The sequence below is a fragment of the Lissotriton helveticus genome, chromosome 1_1 (assembly GCF_964261635.1).
Source record: "Lissotriton helveticus chromosome 1_1, aLisHel1.1, whole genome shotgun sequence".
Taxonomy (NCBI): Eukaryota; Metazoa; Chordata; class Amphibia; order Caudata; family Salamandridae; genus Lissotriton; species Lissotriton helveticus.
In genome coordinates this window covers 1,834,082,939-1,834,100,816 of record NC_136057.1, presented here as the reverse complement: position 1 = coordinate 1,834,100,816, position 17,878 = coordinate 1,834,082,939, and the positions used below count along the sequence as shown (strand labels likewise).

General features: G+C 41.8%; 1 protein-coding gene across 1 annotated transcript in view; it reads right to left on the bottom strand.

Moving 5' to 3' along the window:
• LOC144753527 (guanylyl cyclase C-like) overlaps positions 1-17,878 on the bottom strand; it is a 632,982-nt gene that overhangs the window by 194,783 nt on the left and 420,321 nt on the right. The window contains exons 16-17 of the mRNA XM_078641183.1: positions 6,091-6,177; positions 3,569-3,701 (exon numbers count right to left, since the gene is read on the bottom strand). Coding sequence (XP_078497309.1) covers positions 3,569-3,701; positions 6,091-6,177 — 220 coding nt within the window. The remainder of the gene's footprint in view (positions 1-3,568; positions 3,702-6,090; positions 6,178-17,878) is intronic.

The window sequence follows — 17,878 nt, the reverse complement described above, 5'->3', positions numbered from 1 at the left end:
CCACCCCAACCTGCAGTGTGCCTGTCGCCCTAACATTAAACTAGTCTACAAAAAGAAACCAGGAGGAGGAAAGAGACCCACTCCCCCCGCCACCTCTGGGTATCCCACCATAAGTAACGTAAGTGTAAAACTCATCGAACCACAGCTGCCAGTTATGCACAATGTCCGGAAACCAGAAACCACTTCTCATTCTTGTTCCAACGGGCCACCTTCAGCTCCTCCAGAATGTTCCGAGCGATCGCGCTGCATAGGCAATGTATCAAGCCAGTCACTCACTCTCTCAGGGCAGTCAAAAAAAACGTCCGATCCTCGTATTCAACACGCAGCCGAGTTGGGAAAAGCATCGCGTATTTCATACCCATGTCTCTCAGTCGTCGCTTCACCCCCTGAAACTTCATCCTTTGTTTCTGAACGAACTGGGTGAAATCTGGGTAGAAGTTCACCATAGTGTTTTCAAACTTCGTGGGGCCGCCCACCCGTGATGCCTGCAGGATAGCGTCTCTATCTCTGAAGTTAAAAATTCTGGCGATGATAGGCCGCGGAGTGGCGCCCAGCTTCGGCTTCCCACCCGGCACTCTGTGTGCATGTTCCACCGCAAAGAAGTTGCTCAGGCCTTTGGGGGCGAGATGATTTAGGATGAGGTCCTCCACAAGGAGATCTGCGGCTGGTTCTTCCGATTTTTCAGGGACCCCAATAATACGTACGTTATTGCGCCTGGCCCGGCTTTCAAAATCCTCCAGCCGGCGAGCAAAGAGATCATTGGAGGATCGCAGGTTGCGAACCTCCATCTGTAAATCGGACACATCAGTCGTAAGGCTGGAGGTCTTCAAATCTAAGGATTTGACCTTTTCGTTAGTCTTTGATAAGTCCACCCTGATCAAATTGACGTCGATTGCCACAGTGTCAAGCTTTAGGGCCTGAGCCTCATATTGTTGGCCAATGGAGGTCTTCATACTAGCAATGGCACCCATGACATCATGCAGGGTCAAATCATCCACCGCGGCTGAGCCGTCACCCGCCTCTTCCAGAGACCTACTCGCACCACCGGGGGACCCCTTAGGATGAATATAGTGATCCATGATATTCGATTGAATAGTACCCCCCCGGTGAATGGTCTTGGTCTTTCGTTTCTCGCTATCGGGTTTGCCCGCCATATTGGGTGTTTTGCCCCGGAGGGGCCTTTGAGACCTGGTAAAAATGACTCCTCACGATTCACCCACCGGGATCTCCAAAAGTGAGTTCAGCAGGATATCCCACGACCAGAAACAATCAGCAGCTGGCACACGGTGAAGTTGCGGGGTCAGGCTGCATCCCGGACTGCCAGTGCGGTCTTGAGATCGGAGGAGGCTGAGGAACTAAAAACGAAACCGAAAGCTAATTCCAAAGTTGTGAGCAGGACCCCGTAGGCCGTTGTTGTTCGACAACTGCCTGGGCACCACAGTGACTCGAGCCCCAGGTAGTTCCATGGAGCAGGCCGCAAAAGTTCAAAGTATCGTAGTTGCGGTTCCCGGAGTCCAAATCGATTTCTGAAAGCAGCTATTATATCAGCTGGGTTGCGTCTTCAATAACCCGTCGTCGTGATCAGGATAAAATTCAGGATAGATGCTGGAGGTGGCGAGGATCTCGGGAACTCTGTGCTCACGCGGCCATCTTGGTTGCGCGCGAAGCTCCTCCCCTACAAATCTGATAATTAATGGCACCAAGTTCCATTATTTTTAGATACAGCTTTTTTTAATGTAAGGACGGTATTGGAAATGGAGAAATGATACACTGAGTACTGTCATAACTTATTTATTTATTTTGTATAGTTTCATATACTGGACCTCAGTCATGTCAGAGGAATGAATATTGAAAGGAAGGTCAGCAATTATATATATAATATAAGAGTAGAGAGAGTGATGGAGGTAATAGGTCAGGCAAGCCACCTTGAGCACACATCAAACCTCTGTCGGAAGCCAGGGAAGCATCATATGCCACTAGTTATGATTCCATTTTTCTGCAGTCGATTGTAACCAGTTGTCGTACAGCTGTATAACTACCCTAAAGATTTAATAATGCTGTAACAAAAACGAAGAGCACAACCCTCTCTGTTACTGTGTATGAAAAGTCAGTTGAAAGACCTTTTCAGTTCTTCTTTTGATTGATTATCTGTACAAGTCTCTCAATCGTATATGCCTCCTATAAAATACCATTAAGTCAAAGTGCATCTGAATATATTTAGGCTGCCTGGAGGTAAGGAAAATATATTTCAACAACCAATCAAAATAAAAAGAGAGCTACTGGATACTTGTCGTAAGCATTAACTAGTCATCGACTTAAATGTTCATTTAAAAGTGACTGATACATTCAGTATACATTGTTTAAAGAGCATCCAGGTTTTATTTTCTTCAGAAAACATTTTAGTATTTTTAATTGATGTATTTATTCTTGACTTGTAATAGTACATTTTAAAGGCTATCCCTTCACAATAAAGTACACTGTTTTTGAGAATATTTTCAGTTTTTTGGATTCTGTACTATTGTTGGGACACCCTAATGAAATTAAATACATGTGACTGAAATCCGAAACAGATCGACCTTTGCAATTTGTCTGAAATGGATCTCACTTTTGTACAGGTTCACAAATGAAAAAGTAATCCAGAAGGGTCTTGACCAACATAAGAAGGATCATCATATTAAAACTCACAAGCCTCTCAGAGAAAGAAAGTTAAACATTTTGTGAATGGCCTTTCGTCCCTGTGCTTTACCATACTTGAGCTTACCATCTACAATCAGGACTGTAGGAGGTCATCATTTACTCAGTCCATGTTGGCCTTAGTACTTGAGAATCTCTGACCAAGTTGTGGTACTAATACATATCCTCCAGTATACTTCTGAACTCATTCCCCTCAAACAGGTTCATTGGTACTGAAATTCAAACAAACTACCAGCTATGGGCCTTGTTAGGATATCAGTCAGACTGCCATTGACAGGCCATCAGTGGCAGTCCATCCAACATCCAAAGCATCGGTTCGACCGCTGGATTACGATGCCGGTGGTCAGAGCGATGATGTCAGAGGGACCAACCGCCGGCTCCGATAGGATCAAGGCTCCCGTCTCGGTGTCAGTCGCAGGCATATTCCCTACAATGGAGGCGGTGCCTGCGGAGGCACCGCCGTAGAGATTAGGGTGTCCCTTTCGGATAGCCTTTCCATGTCTGCCTTTCTGGTATGGAAAAGCTGTCGGAAAGTGACTTTGGGGCCCCTAGCAGGGCCCATGTCCCCCTAGGCCTCCGCTGTGTGGCCTGGGGGCACATGTGGTGCCCTCCAAACATCTATGCACTGTGAGCCAGGCATCACATAGTGCCTGGCACATAGATGTTTAGAAACATACTCTTTACAATTGCAGCTTGTGCTGTGGCCCTTTTCCGGGCCGCAGCACCAGTCACAATGGTAAAGGCTATGTTTCCGACCTCCATAAAATTGCGAGTGGAACCGCTGACTACCTGTCAGGCGGTTCCACTCCCGAAACGAAGTCGGTTGGACGCGCGTCCGACCGACATCGTAATAAGGCCCTATGTTTTGAGTTACCTCTTCTCCAGGGCAGAATAGTGTTGCAGCCAAAATCTGTGATCTTCACCACCATGCGGCTGTCCACCACACAGTTTGTGGACTTAAGACGTCCATGGACCTCAGTTTTACTGGAGTGAAGGTAGGACATGCCCTGTGTGGGGAAGAGAGAGTGGCATACTTTATTAGTTTATGCACTTGTCTTTCAGATCAAGCGACAATTTTTTTTTCAATCAACAAGAAAACCATAACATTTTATGCTTTAAAAAAATACACAAAGTACATTTGTAGGTTCACAGTAAATCTAAATGAAACAATTTTACATAGATATTGGAATTGTACGTGACCAATGTATTCCGATAAAAAAGTGAACTTTTATTTCAAAATGATCTATCTTCTTTTAAAATGTTAATAATAACATTATCACATCAAATGTATCTGACTTGTCAGGAATTGTTTTTTGATTTAAAATCTTGCAACAGAATAACGTTTCACTGATTAATGATTCAGGGACTCATAGTCTTGAATACTACGTGGAATTCTGCAATTCCTTAATAAAAACTTGTCCCTATTTCCTTCATAATCGGTGACTTGTGACACACCCCGTCCCCAGTAATAAAGAAATGATGTCTGAGGTTTCAATGCCTGCTGCAAGAGCCAGCCGTCCAGGTGTAAGGTAGGTCAGATCACGGAACATTTTTAAATTAGCTGTTTAAAGAATGAAAACAAAATGTTGCTTTTCTTTCATCTGCTCTGTTTTTTTAGCTGTACAGTTACAAGCTGAAAGTAGATATGTATGGCAACTTGTTCATTTATTGCACTCCTTGAGGAATTAGAGAAAAATTAGAATGTTCTGCATGATTATTCTGCACTTTTGTTTTTTAACTAACCTGTATTAAACTGCCTCTAATATATTTTTGCAACAAATATCTAACAGCTTTTTGATGAGTTTAATTTAGCACTAGAGACTATTTATTCTTCATGTTTGTAAACATGGCTTCCTCTTTCATAAGAAAGACTTACGCACTAAGGATTTAAGTTTTTTTGTGGGAAAGGTGATGGTGTAAGCATATATTTTAAGGAATAAAGTACCCCCTGCTGTACATAATAGGGATATTGCAAGTCGACTCAGAGTTCCTTAACCTTATAAATGAACTCAGCCTTTGGCCTTGTTCCTCAATATGCTATCCCATATTTTACATTTTCAATATGTCAGTTATTGAAATCACCTTTAACCCCTTCCGTGCTCAATGGCCGACGGGAGCACTAGCTCCCTAGTGCTGCTGTCGGCCAATGGCCAATGGAGCCCCGCCCACCTAATAGAACGCCCGCACTGCACTGAAATAACAGCTTGACTCCAGTGGCGTAGTGAGCAAGGGAACCACGTCTGGGCATACCCTTCCCACATAGGGTGAACAGCAAAACAAACAAGATGATGGACGGAATGTTGCACAATGGTAAACATTCACCCCCAGTCACAGATCTGCGTTTAATCCATAGTTATTTTGCTCACCTAGCTACCCCAGTTCAGACATGGCCATATGCAAATTAGTCTTGGCCCTGTGCCTCAAGCTATCCTGGCTGAAGACGGCTGATAGCCAGAAACCGGTCCTAGGATGCTTGATTCCGGTCCAGGGTAGAGATGGCTTGGCAGTTCGGGCTGGACTGTTCCCATGAGGCACAGGGTCAAGACTGATTTGCATATGGCCATGTCTGAACTGGGGGGGCTTGGTGAGCAAAATAACGTTGGATTAAACCCAGATCTGTGACTGGGGGTGAATGTTTTGCCATTGTGCAACATTCCGTCCATCTTCTTGTGTATTTTGCTGTTCACCCTATATGGGAATGGTATGCCCAGATGTGGGTCCTGTGCTCACTAAGCCACTGGAGTCAAGCTATCCTGGCTGAAGACGGCTGATAGCCAGAAACCGGTCCTAGGATGCTTGATTCCAGTCCAGGGTAGAGATGGCTTGGCAGTTCGGGCTGGACTGTTCCCATGAGGCACAGGGTCAAGACTGATTTGCATATGGCCATGTCGGAACTGGGGTGGCTTGGTGAGCAAAATGACGATGGATTAAACCCAGATCTGTGACTGGGGGTGAATGTTTTGCCATTGTGCAACATTCCGCCCATCATCTTGTGTGTTATGATAAAGCATGTCACGATAAAGTGACTGAGGCGTCTAATCCAATATCTTTGGCTATCCAGGAGTTACATGGAAAAACCTTTCTTCCTATGATAGGATCAATTTTCTTCCTCTCTCTTCAAATATTCCAGTTGCTTTCGTGTGTGACACAGTCCAGTAATATAACAGAAGTCTGTTTGCTATTCACTGTTTTTCAACTAATGGTATGGACAAGCAGATCCCCTGAAAAAGGCAGTTTTGCTTCAGGATTTTCTTCCTCTTGATGCAAAGAGAAAAAACTGAATTCTGGCCCAGTCTTAATTGGAACCAGTATCTGTAAGCAGAAGGCATGAGAGTCATGACATATTAATGTTGCTGACCCTTCCATTTCTCTCTCTATCTCTTAGTCTTTGCTTACCTTGGCAATGTCGTACAACACCGATATTTTAAACTCCCAGTCCATGAAGGTGCCATCAGGATAAGATATTTTATCGTTCAGGACATCCTAAGAGGTGAGAAAAAACAGTTGAAGGTAACCGAATAAGAACCGTTCTTCTCATGCAATATAACATGACTGGTTCTTTTCTCCAATGTATGTAACAATAACCCTGCTGGAACATAGAAAAGTCTCAAAAGGGGGATGACTTTCCATATGGTGGCTGCACAATAATAAAAAGTACATAAATGTGTGAAAGGTAATGTTTTGTTATATGTGAGCAATAAAGGGTATGTAACACCGTTTTTAAAGGAAGAGAGGTAACTGTGTGTTGGGGCTGGTAACTCACCAGGGATTTGTTTTTAAATAAAATGCATTCAAGGTCCATTTTTGTTCTGTTTGTGTTTTTCCTGACTGGAAGTTTAACCTGAAAAATACAGACAGGCTATACCAGCTGTTCCCTTTTTTATGAAACCAGTAGGATGAGAAAACACTGCATGGTATTAAAAATAATATTCTTGAGCTGAGGCTGAGATTCCACGTGGAAGTTAAAAACATGCTTTTAGGAAAACATTACCCACAGTTTCTAAACATACACCTTTTTCGACAAAGTCTACATGAGCCTCTGATAGGTTACCTTTTCAGCTAGGTTTATACTATACAAATTCCACATACATACAAACATACTGATGGATTGTGCTTACAGAAGGGATCTTGCATGGTGAGGGCAATGATAATAATGTGTCCATGGTAAAGGCATTACTCTTTTCACAGAAGAATCATTTCGGTGCTGCAGGAGACAGCAAATTGCGCTAGCTGCCTTGGCCTAGCTGTCGGCAGCCAGTTGTCTAAATATCAGAGAGAAGCCTTGGCTTAGCAGGCACAGAGCATGACAGTAGACACTGAGGCTGGAGATTAACTATGACCAGATGAGAGGAGACTGCATGAAAGTTTGATAGATAAAGCTGTCAACTGGCTTAGTTTGAGAAGGTATTTCTGGATTTTTCGTTTTTGATCACCTGGATTTTGACCTTTTACTATGGGAGAGCCTCATAACCTGTGACTCACACACAATAAACTCATGGTAAAAAGGGACTGGACGTGTTTACTGCCAGTTTCCACTTTTTCAGATAAGGCCACTGAGACGCAGCAAGGAAAAGAGGCCCTTGGCTGGTTACACATGAACACGTGTGCACACGTGAGAGTGCTGCACGTGCAAGACTCCTGTTGTGCGCAACCCAAGAACTGCGCACAGGTAGCCTGGAGCAGAAGAGACTGTACATAGTTGGGTGGTGATCGGGAATAGGCCTTACAATGTGGGTGTACACATGTAGGGAAAGTTGGTGTGTTTTACTGTCTTGACTGTAGTGACACTTCATTATACTTCTATGGGAAAAGCTGCCTTGGGCAAAGCTCCAGTTCCCTGGGGTCCACAGACTCCAGGGTCGCACCAATGTATATAGTAGTCTGCATGAAAATAACAATTCTGTGCCGTTCAAAAGTCTGTCTGTACAGCTTTTGGGTCATAGATGTAAGGTCCAATTCCTGCTGAAACTACCTGATTCATATGATGATATTGTTACTAACTGAGCATGCTGAAAGGGGTGGTCAAAACAAGGCCATCAATGCAAGGTCCAATTCTGGTTGAAACTATCTGATTCACATGATGATTTTGTTACTACCTGAACATGCGACTAACACTTTGTAATCTGTCTGGAATTTCATATCTATGGTAATTGTAATGGATTTTAATCAGTTTTTAGCTTGATAACATTTTATATTATGAACTGCTTATTTTTAAATGTTGAATGATACTTTTTGTGCTTTTATGATTTAATACTTTAATTGAATAAAGCAAATATTGATTGATTGATTGATTGATTGATTGACTCATTTTCTAATACTTAGCTGGTAGGACAGCTTCACACTCACCGGATCACTGACATAATATAGAATGCCAAAATATCGACCTACCAAAATATCGAGGTAAAAATATAGAATACCAAAATATCGACCTCCTATCTCCAAACGGGTAAGTACAAAAATATTGAATCAAAAATATCGATGTAAAAAATATAGATAGTCAAAATATCGATTTTTTTTTAAATGCTTTAAATGAATTAAAAATTAATGAAATAATAAATATAATTAACTTAAGCATACTTAAAATACTTAAATACCCTTAAAATTAATAAATAATTAATGTAAGTAAAGAAAAACATACACATTGATTTGTTAATACATATATATATATATAAACATAATATTAATTAAAAAATTACAATATTTTTACCGTAGGATAGCGGAAAGGGTAAAATTTACTATTACCACTCCAGTGAGTGCAACAGTAGGGAAAGCGTTGGATAGCGTAGGGGTAAAAATTACTATTCCCACTCCAGAGAGTGCAACAGTAGGGAAAGCGTTGGATAGCGTAGGGGTAAAAATTACTATTCCCACTCCAGAGAGTGCAACAGTAGGGAAAGCGTTGGATAGCATAGAGGTAGAAATTACTATTCCCACTCCAGAGAGTGCAACAGTAGGGAAAGCGTTGGATAGCGTAGGGGTAAAAATTACTATTCCAGCTCCAGAGAGTGCAACAGTAGGGAAAGCGTTGGATAGCGTAGGGGTAAAAATTACTATTCCAACTCCAGAGAGTGCAACAGTAGGGAAAGCGTTGGATAGCGTAGGGGTAAAATTTACTATTCCCACTCCAGAGAGTGCAACAGTAGGGAAAGCGTTGGATAGCGTAGAGGTACAAATTACTATTCCCAGTCCAGAGAGTGCAACAGTAGGGAAAGCATTGGATAGCTTAGGGGTAAAAATTACTATTCCAACTCCAGAGTGTGCAACAGTAGGGAAAGCGCTGGATAGCGTAGGGGTAAAAATTACTATTCCCACTCCAGAGAGTGCAACAGTAGGGAAAGCGTTGGATAGCGTAGAGGTAAAAATTACTATTCCCACTCCAGAGAGTGCAACAGTAGGGAAAGCGATGGATAGCGTAGGGGTAAAAATTACTATTCCAACTCCAGAGAGTGCAACAGTAGGGAAAGCGTTGGATAGCGTAGAGGTAACAATTACTATTCCCACTCCAGAGAGTGCAACAGTAGGGAAAGCGTTGGATAGCGTAGGGGTAAAAATTACTATTTCAGCTCCAGAGAGTGCAACAGTAGGGAAAGCGTTGGATAGCGTAGGGGTGAAAATTACTATTCCAACTCCAGAGAGTGCAACAGTAGGGAAAGCGTTGGATAGCGTAGGGGTAAAATTTACTATTCCCACTCCAGAGAGTGCAACAGTAGGGAAAGTGTTGGATAGCGTAGAGGTACAAATTACTATTCCCAGTCCAGAGAGTGCAACAGTAGGGAAAGCATTGGATAGCTTAGGGGTAAAAATTACTATTCCAACTCCAGAGTGTGCCACAGTAGGGAAAGCGCTGGATAGCGTAGGGGTAAAAATTACTATTCCCACTCCAGAGAGTGCAACAGTAGGGAAAGCGTTGGATAGCGTAGAGGTAAAAATTACTATTCCCACTCCAGAGAGTGCAACAGTAGGGAAAGCGATGGATAGCGTAGGGGTAAAAATTACTATTCCAACTCCAGAGAGTGCAACAGTAGGGAAAGCGTTGGATAGCGTAGGGGTAAAAATTACTATTCCAACTCCAGAGAGTGCAACAGTAGGGAAAGCGTTGGATAGCGTAGGGGTAAAAATTACTATTCCAACTCCAGAGAGTGCAACAGTAGGGGAAGCTCTGGATAGCGTAGGGGTAAAAATTACTATTCCCACTCCACAGAGTGCAACAGTAGGGAAAGCGTTGGATAGCGTAGGGGTAAAAATTACTATTCCCACTCCAGAGAGTGCAACAGTAGGGAAAGCGTTGGATAGCGTAGGGGTAAAAATTACTATTCCAACTCCAGAGAGTGCAATAGTAGGGAAAGCGTTGGATAGCGTAGGGGTAAAAATTACTATTCCCACTCCAGAGAGTGCAACAGTAGGGAAAGCGTTGGATAGCGTAGGGCTAAAAATTACTATTCCCACTCCAGAGAGTGCAACAGTAGGTTAAGCATTGGATAGCAGGAGGGTAAAAATTACTATTCCCAGTCCAGTGAGTGCAACAGTAGGGAAAGTAAATACTTCATATATAAATAAAAATAAAATAAATAATAATACCAATACAAATGAATTAAAATACTTAACACTTTTATATAATATATTAATTAATCAATTAAAAATAAAAATAAAAATTAATTAATAAAAATAATTACCTACTAATACAAATTATTTACCAATTAACAATAAATTAATTAACAATTAGAAAATAATTAAAAATTTGATAACATTAAAAAAAAAATAGAATTACTTACAATTAAATTACTCCCCACCATATTCCCCTATAAACCCACAACCCACTACAGAAAATAAATTAATCAAATTAACATAATTATCAATTAATAAATTAATTAAAATAATAACCAATTATATTTTAATGAATTACCAATTAATAATTAATTATTAATTATTTCAAAATAAATACCAATAAATAAATTAACATATTTAATTAATTCTAATTAAATTACTTCCCACCCTATTCCCCTATAAACCCACAACCCGCTACAGAAAATAAATTACTAAAATTAACATAATTATCAATTACTCAATTAATTAAAAATAAAAACCAATTATATTTTAATTAATTACCAATTCATAATTAATTAACAATTAATTCAAAATAAATACCAATTACATATTTAATTAATTATAATTAAATTACTTCCCACCGTATTCCCCTATAAACCAACAACCCGCTACAGAATTATATTACGCCAAAATTAAATACCATAAAAATAATTAATTAATATAAATAATAAAATAAATATACACTTTTCAAACATATACTAACATAAAAAACACATTAAAAATTTATATTAACTTACCTCAAATTCGATATTTTTGTAGTCTATATTCTGTCCATTCTATATTTTTGTATTCTATATTCTGTCCATTCTATATTTTTGTAGTCTATATTCTGTCCATTCGATATTATGGGTAATAACAACAAGAGAGAAAGGGCAAGAATCGGCACTCCTATACCCCAATCAATTTAGTAAGCAACAACAAAGGAGTGACTAAGTGAAAAAACTAAATAAACCAAATGGTAATCAAAACAAAAATGTTGTGATGTCCATCATTATTACTCCATACTAGGCATAGGGTAGCGTGCATAGAAATCATACACACAACCACAGATACCTGCCTGGAGTATTTTATAGCTGTCTCCCCGTGAATACCCCTAGTCCCCCTTCACAGGAGGACACCTCATATGGGAAATACTAACCCAAGAATATCATAGGAGGGAAGAGAAAGATCCCTTCTTTTTATGAAGGACCCTCACTCACCACTAATTGGTGACATGCTTCATCACTGGGTCCCCGCTAGGGTGACCGAATGCCCCCACCAGCGTGCTACAACGCCTGATTACAGCGGAGCGGGATGTGGTGAGTGTAACAGTGCCCAAATTAGAGTGTGATAATAACTATGTGCAAGGTATTTAAAAAATCAACGGTTGTAACCTTTACAAAAATCTTTAATAATGGCCAACCTGCATTGGATTAAAAACAAGGTGAACGGACTGTCAAGGTTCTAAGCTACGGAACCTGAGTTCTGTTAGATATCAAAAATCGGTCAACATGTTTCTGCTGCTTAAAGTGCAATTAGGCTCTCACGATGGATTTTGTATTGAGGGCTGTCAATCTTCATATGTTACAGTTGTGCAGAAAATCTGGTTCTTGAATAGTGCAGTTTCACTAAGATGTTATGCACAATCTCACTCAGTCCTCGCCCCACTTCAAGAGCGGTATGAATAATGCGTATTTGTTAGTACCAGGAAAGTGAAAGCATGGATATCTGGTGGTAGCAGCTATTTCCACAACCAGGGGCAAAGCAAAACCTTAGACAATAACGTAGATAATTTTGAGACATTCACAGTAATATCATGATTCTTGTAACAGTGTTACTCTGACAGTACCACAAATTTAAACTTCCAATAACACCAGAATCTGTGTTTTTTCATGTTTTCCCAATTTCTAAAGTTGAAAAGGGAGCACTATGTTTTTTTTCTCTGTAATAACTGGCATGGACTTACCCTGCAATAAAGCGACATCACCATGTTTTTTTATATGTTAAGATAACATTTTGGGAAATTCAAAAATGTGTTAAATGCATGATGTTGGATCTGGCTCTCTCTGCGGGTTCCCCACCAACCTTTACGCTCCACTTTTTTTACTGAGTTTATTGTTGTTGGCATTAGAACTATATGAAATTTACCACTGCTACCCCGTGCTAGAGTGTTTGTGCTCTCTTCCCTAAAACAAGGTTTAATAGGTTTAGACCCAATTGGCATATTTAATACACTTGTAAGCCCCATGTAGGGTGGTATACCATATACACAGGGCCTGTAAATTAAATGCTACTTGTGGGATTGGAGCACTTATTGTGCCACTCATTTGACTAGCACCCTCAAACATGTCTTAGGCCTGCCATTGCAGAAGTGTGGCTCAGTGGTTAGAGGCGGCAGACCCGGAATCTGAGATCGACCGTGGACCAGGGTTCGATTCCCCGCCTCGGCGGGTCTCGGGCTCATAAATTCCACGGTCTCGACAATTCTCGCTCCGGTGCCTACTCGATTCACGGGGTCACACTCTGCGACTCTGGGCAATAGCTTGCTTAATCTCCACATCGGCCCCTCGCGGCGGGATGCCTGGCTTTCACCTTGTGGATACCCTGCCGGGGTTTCTCACAGGGGAATACCAGGACGGGTTCCCTAAGCAAGCGCGGAGATGCCCCAGGGTAAGTCCTGCGCTATATAAGTTTCATACATTTACATTTACATTGCAGCTTGAGTGCAGTTTCAAACTGCCATGTCGACTTGGCATTAAAATCACTTAGCCAAGCCTTACACTCCGATTTTACATGTCACACCTAAATTAGGCCTAGGTAGCCCACAGGACAGAGTGCAGTGTAATTAACAGGATGGACATTTAATTTTAAGTTTTACATGACTTGGTGGTGAAAAACGTTCAAATTCAATTTTCACTACTATGAGGCCTACCCCTATTTTTCATTACAATATTAAAAATATCACTTTTAGAAAGCTGGCATTTTTCTGCCCTTATCCCTTTGTGCCTGCAGCCTGTCTTGGGTCACATGACTGGGTGTGGCTGACAGTTAGACTTTGTGAATTTCTCTCAGACAGTCACACATTCATAGAATTATATGTGCCTCAATGGGTCATCTGCTGCAGGATGAGGATGGGGACAAAGCTAAGCACAGCCCCACTTGCAACTGAATAGCCTTTGCTCTGCCTTCTTCTTACAAAGAGTCTAACAACACTGTATTGTCACTGCAGCCAGCTTGAGCCAGGGCAGGAGAGTCATGAAATTCCATGCACTTCAAAGAACCTTTTGAGAAGCTTCTCCCACCTTCCGGAAGAAGAGCATCAGGGTATAAAAATAGGACCTTCAGACCTTCTCTTCAGGACATTGCTGGACCCGCGGAAGAGCTCAGAGGACTGCCTGCTACTGTGACCGGCTGTGCACTCTGTCAGACTACTGTTGTACCTGGAAGGACTACATTTCTGCCTATAACCTGCCTTGAACCCCCGGAGGCCAGCCCTTCTGTTGAGCCCTGCATCTTCACCTGTACCCAGGACTACCAGAAGTGACTCCAAGGGCTAGTTTGCTGGCCTACTGTTCAGAGCCACAGGGCATAAAAGCCCTTGACTATCTTCAACTCATACCTGGACCCAGCCGGAGTGGTTCCTGAACCTCCAAGAGGTGTACAACTAGTCCTGGACTCTTGTTTGTGATGTTGATGGTGCCCAGATGGACAAAAAACAAAACCGAGGGCCATTTGGGGACCCGGACCCACCGGTTCGCCTCCCCACCCGAGATGTATAGCCATCAGATTGACTTTGCAGCTTCTCCCCGTACATTCTTCTTCACAGCAGCAAATCCTTTTCAGCGGTCCTTCACCAGAGGGGTAACCAACCTCATGGAACTGTCTTTTGCCAGAACTCTCTGCCTCGTCCCACTGGAGATTTTCGACATCCATTTGGGTGACTTAGTCCAAATGTAGAAGTCTTCACCGCGGCTTTGACCCAAGGCCATCCAATGAAGAATGCTCCCGCGTCGAACACCTCCTGCTGCCTTCACCCGCTGAATTTAACCTTCTCAGATATTTTTTCGCAGACTTTCTTCTAAGTCCGAAGATAAGCGCTGACTGGGCCCAGTCCACTTCTTGTATCCAAACTGCGCTCCTTCAAGGTCGGCGATATTTTTGCACGACTAGAGGTCCATGGTAGGTGCTTTGGTATTTTAGGCGCTAGTTTTCATTCATTACTTTCAAAATTAAAAACTTCAGTTCTACTGATTGAATTGTTGTCATTTTATTGTTAAATGATTCATTAAAATGTACTCTATTTTTCTAAACTAGTTTGGGATTTTTCTTGTGTTGTGTTTTCACTTTACTACTGTTTGTGTGCTGCATAAATACTTTACACATTGCTTCTATGTTAAGCCTGGCTGCTGTATGTGCCAAACTATCCAGGGTTAAGCATATGTTAGTTTAGTGACTTTTCGTGGTTCACCCTGTAAGGGACAGTGGCTATTGCTTCACCAGGGCTCACACCCCTGTCAACCAACAACCCAACGTCTCACACTTGAAATGCATGACATTCTATTTATTAAGCATTTACCACAATGTGTACACTGTTGACAAATACTAGATGAGGGCCTTAACGTCAAAGTGGCTGGACAACATGTATTTATCTTTTTCGTGTCTCAACATGCATGCGTGGTGGACAGACATATCTGTCACCTCTATGTTGGGGTCGTAATCTGTGCTCTTAGGGAACCTGGTACAATTTGTTGGCCTAAACTGACTGAACAATATCAGTGTCAATAAAACCTCATTAGGAACGTACTAAAAAGAGAAGATGGGAGAACCTGAGCACAGCTCAGAAATTGGATCAGTATCCCCGAGATTCAGAGTGAAGCTTCGAGTTCCCTGGAATGATAAAGCCATATGTATAGTTTCAATCTGGCTCTGCGGATCTGCATCTTTTCTAAGTTAAGTCTTCAAAATTAAGCAGGCTTTGATCCCTTACAAGAATGGCAGTCTTAGAGACTAACATGGATCCCAAAGCACACATGGAAGCTAGTTGCAATAGGTACTTACTTTCGAAAAGAGTGCAGATTCAGGAGTAGAACTCAAGCATATTCACTAACCCACCCAAAAGGGAAGGCAGGGCTGGCTAAAGATGTGGGCTGTTCCATTTCAAAACAATGTTATGATAATTGATGCCCCTACAAATAAAGATAATCAAGTGTTTGCTTCACGTACAACTCCACTGAGAATACACTGCTTGCTATGGTACATACCGAAAAAGGTTCTAATCAGTCTTAAAGGCCAAACGCATGTTGGTCAGACTGCCATAGATAAGCTCAGTTGTTTTATTCCAACAAGGTTTAACAAGCCTTCTACTATAACACAGAGGCCCATCATTTTACAACACAATATATGAAGATTATTGGTTTTGCAGATTAGATGCACCTCAAACAATGCTAGAGTATACCCTATTTTGGCATGTTGGGTCAATAACTTGTCAGGCAGGACATGAGATGCAGGTGGTTTTGCAAAGTAATACAACAGAGTATGCAAACAAAATGGTTCGAAACTAAGGGTATAAATTGGACTGTGGTCCCAGGTTTTTTTTAAGGATCTCTTCTTCTTGAGATAACTATTATATTATTCACCTGACTATTTTACATAGAAAGTTATCTGCTTGCTTCTACCACACTTACAGGAAAGGAAAGGATGAAACAATCACCAAACCTGCTGTAAGGATGGTGTACTAAATGTTTGATCTACTATTAAAAAGACCTATTTGTTTCATTGTCGCCTGACTGAAACTAGATCTGATAATTAGGTATTACAGAAGTCTGTCTTAAGCCTAGGTACATGGGCCTGGTGGACACATTAGTTCTTCTTTCATGTAGGTTGTTAGATCCACGAGGGAACAGTGGCAGGAGCTTTGCTTTTACTCACACTGCATTAATAACCAAAGGTTGAGGATTTAGCTCAACACCTATTTTGAACATCTAGCTATGGAAAAAAAACCTGGTTACAATGCCTTTTTTGTTAAGCATTAATTACTGAGGTCAGGGGCTAGAAGACAGTTTTCTAGATTTTCTGCTAACTACCTCAAGGCATTACAAAGGTACTCCAACAGAGCAGTAGTGCTATGCAATATTAATGTATGTATTTAAAGAACAGCCCATCACCCTCATTAGCCCTACCCATATGATTCTGGAAATGCTGGACTTACATCATATATGACAAGCTGTGCACATTAGCGGGCATCAACTAGACCAGAGACAGCCCATCATTACAGGCGACCCACAACTCCCATCACTTTTATTCAAAGCAGGATGAGTGAAAGGCCACGCTGACCAACACTCACCATGTCAGGGTCAAGCAACCAGGTGCTTTACATATGTTAATGCGCAGACACCTGGCATTCTAAATCAAGTTTTGCTAGGCTTAAGATCTCACAGGTCTGGGAGCAGTGACATCATTAGCCCAGCAAAGCCCTTTAAGGATCCTTCCTATCATGATGAGGGGTAAGATCACTGATAACCCCAGGCGCTACATGTTGAAGGTCTGAAGGGCCTAGTGATTGTCTATCAGTGACTCTCACATCACCATTTCCTAACTTGTCACAGAGCAAGGTGGGCTCTGTAGGTCAAATGATGCCCACACACTCAGTGATGAGTTAGGGAAGTCCTCCTCTCGTTTGATAACCTGTATCCTGCTTTCCCTCCGGAAGCCTCCATATTCAGGTTAAAGTTCTTCTCTCTTACACAACCCGCTGATCATGTCATCACTGCTGTGACCCAGTAAGTGACTTAATGAAAGTTTGGGTGCTTTTGTGTATGAATATATGTGTTTTTGCATGAGTGCGAGTGTGTGCATGTATGTGCTTGTGAGTGGGTGTGTGTGAGTGTGTGTATGCGTTCATGTGTGCTTGTGAACGGATGGTATACATATGTGCGTGCATGCTTGTGAATGGGTGGGTGTGAGCATGTGCGCTAACGTGCTTGTGAATGGATGGTGGGAGTATGCGTGCATGTTTGCATTTGTGAATGGCTGGCTGTGAGTATGTGGATGCGTGTGTGCTTTAAATGGATAGGGGTGAGTGTGTGCACATGTGGATGCTTGGAAGTGAGAATACGCTGTGGGCCTGATCCATTACTTCTGCAGGTTACCAATCACCACTGAACTTGAATGGGTGATAAGATAGAAAGTACATTTATCGCTAATACAACAAACATTTGCAATGCAATCTTTCTCATTTTTGTGAAACCTAGACCTATTGGCGTTGTAATTTGTATTGTATTTTACTAGAGAAGTCTAGAGGACTAAGAGTGAGGAATTACCACTGGGAAGAGAGACACAGCTGCAGCACTGCCTAGAGGACTTAGAATGAGGAATTGCCACTGGGACTACAGAAGCAGCTGCAGCGCTGCCTATATGTCTTAATATGTGGGAATTACCAATAGGACCAAAGAAGCAGCGGAAGCACTGTCTAGAGGACTTAGAATGAGGAATTACTGATGAGACCAGAGAAGCAGCTAGCAGCATTGTCTAGAGGTCTTAAAATGAGGAATTACCAAGGGGACCTGAGAAGCAGCTAGCAGCACTGCCTAGAGGACTAAGA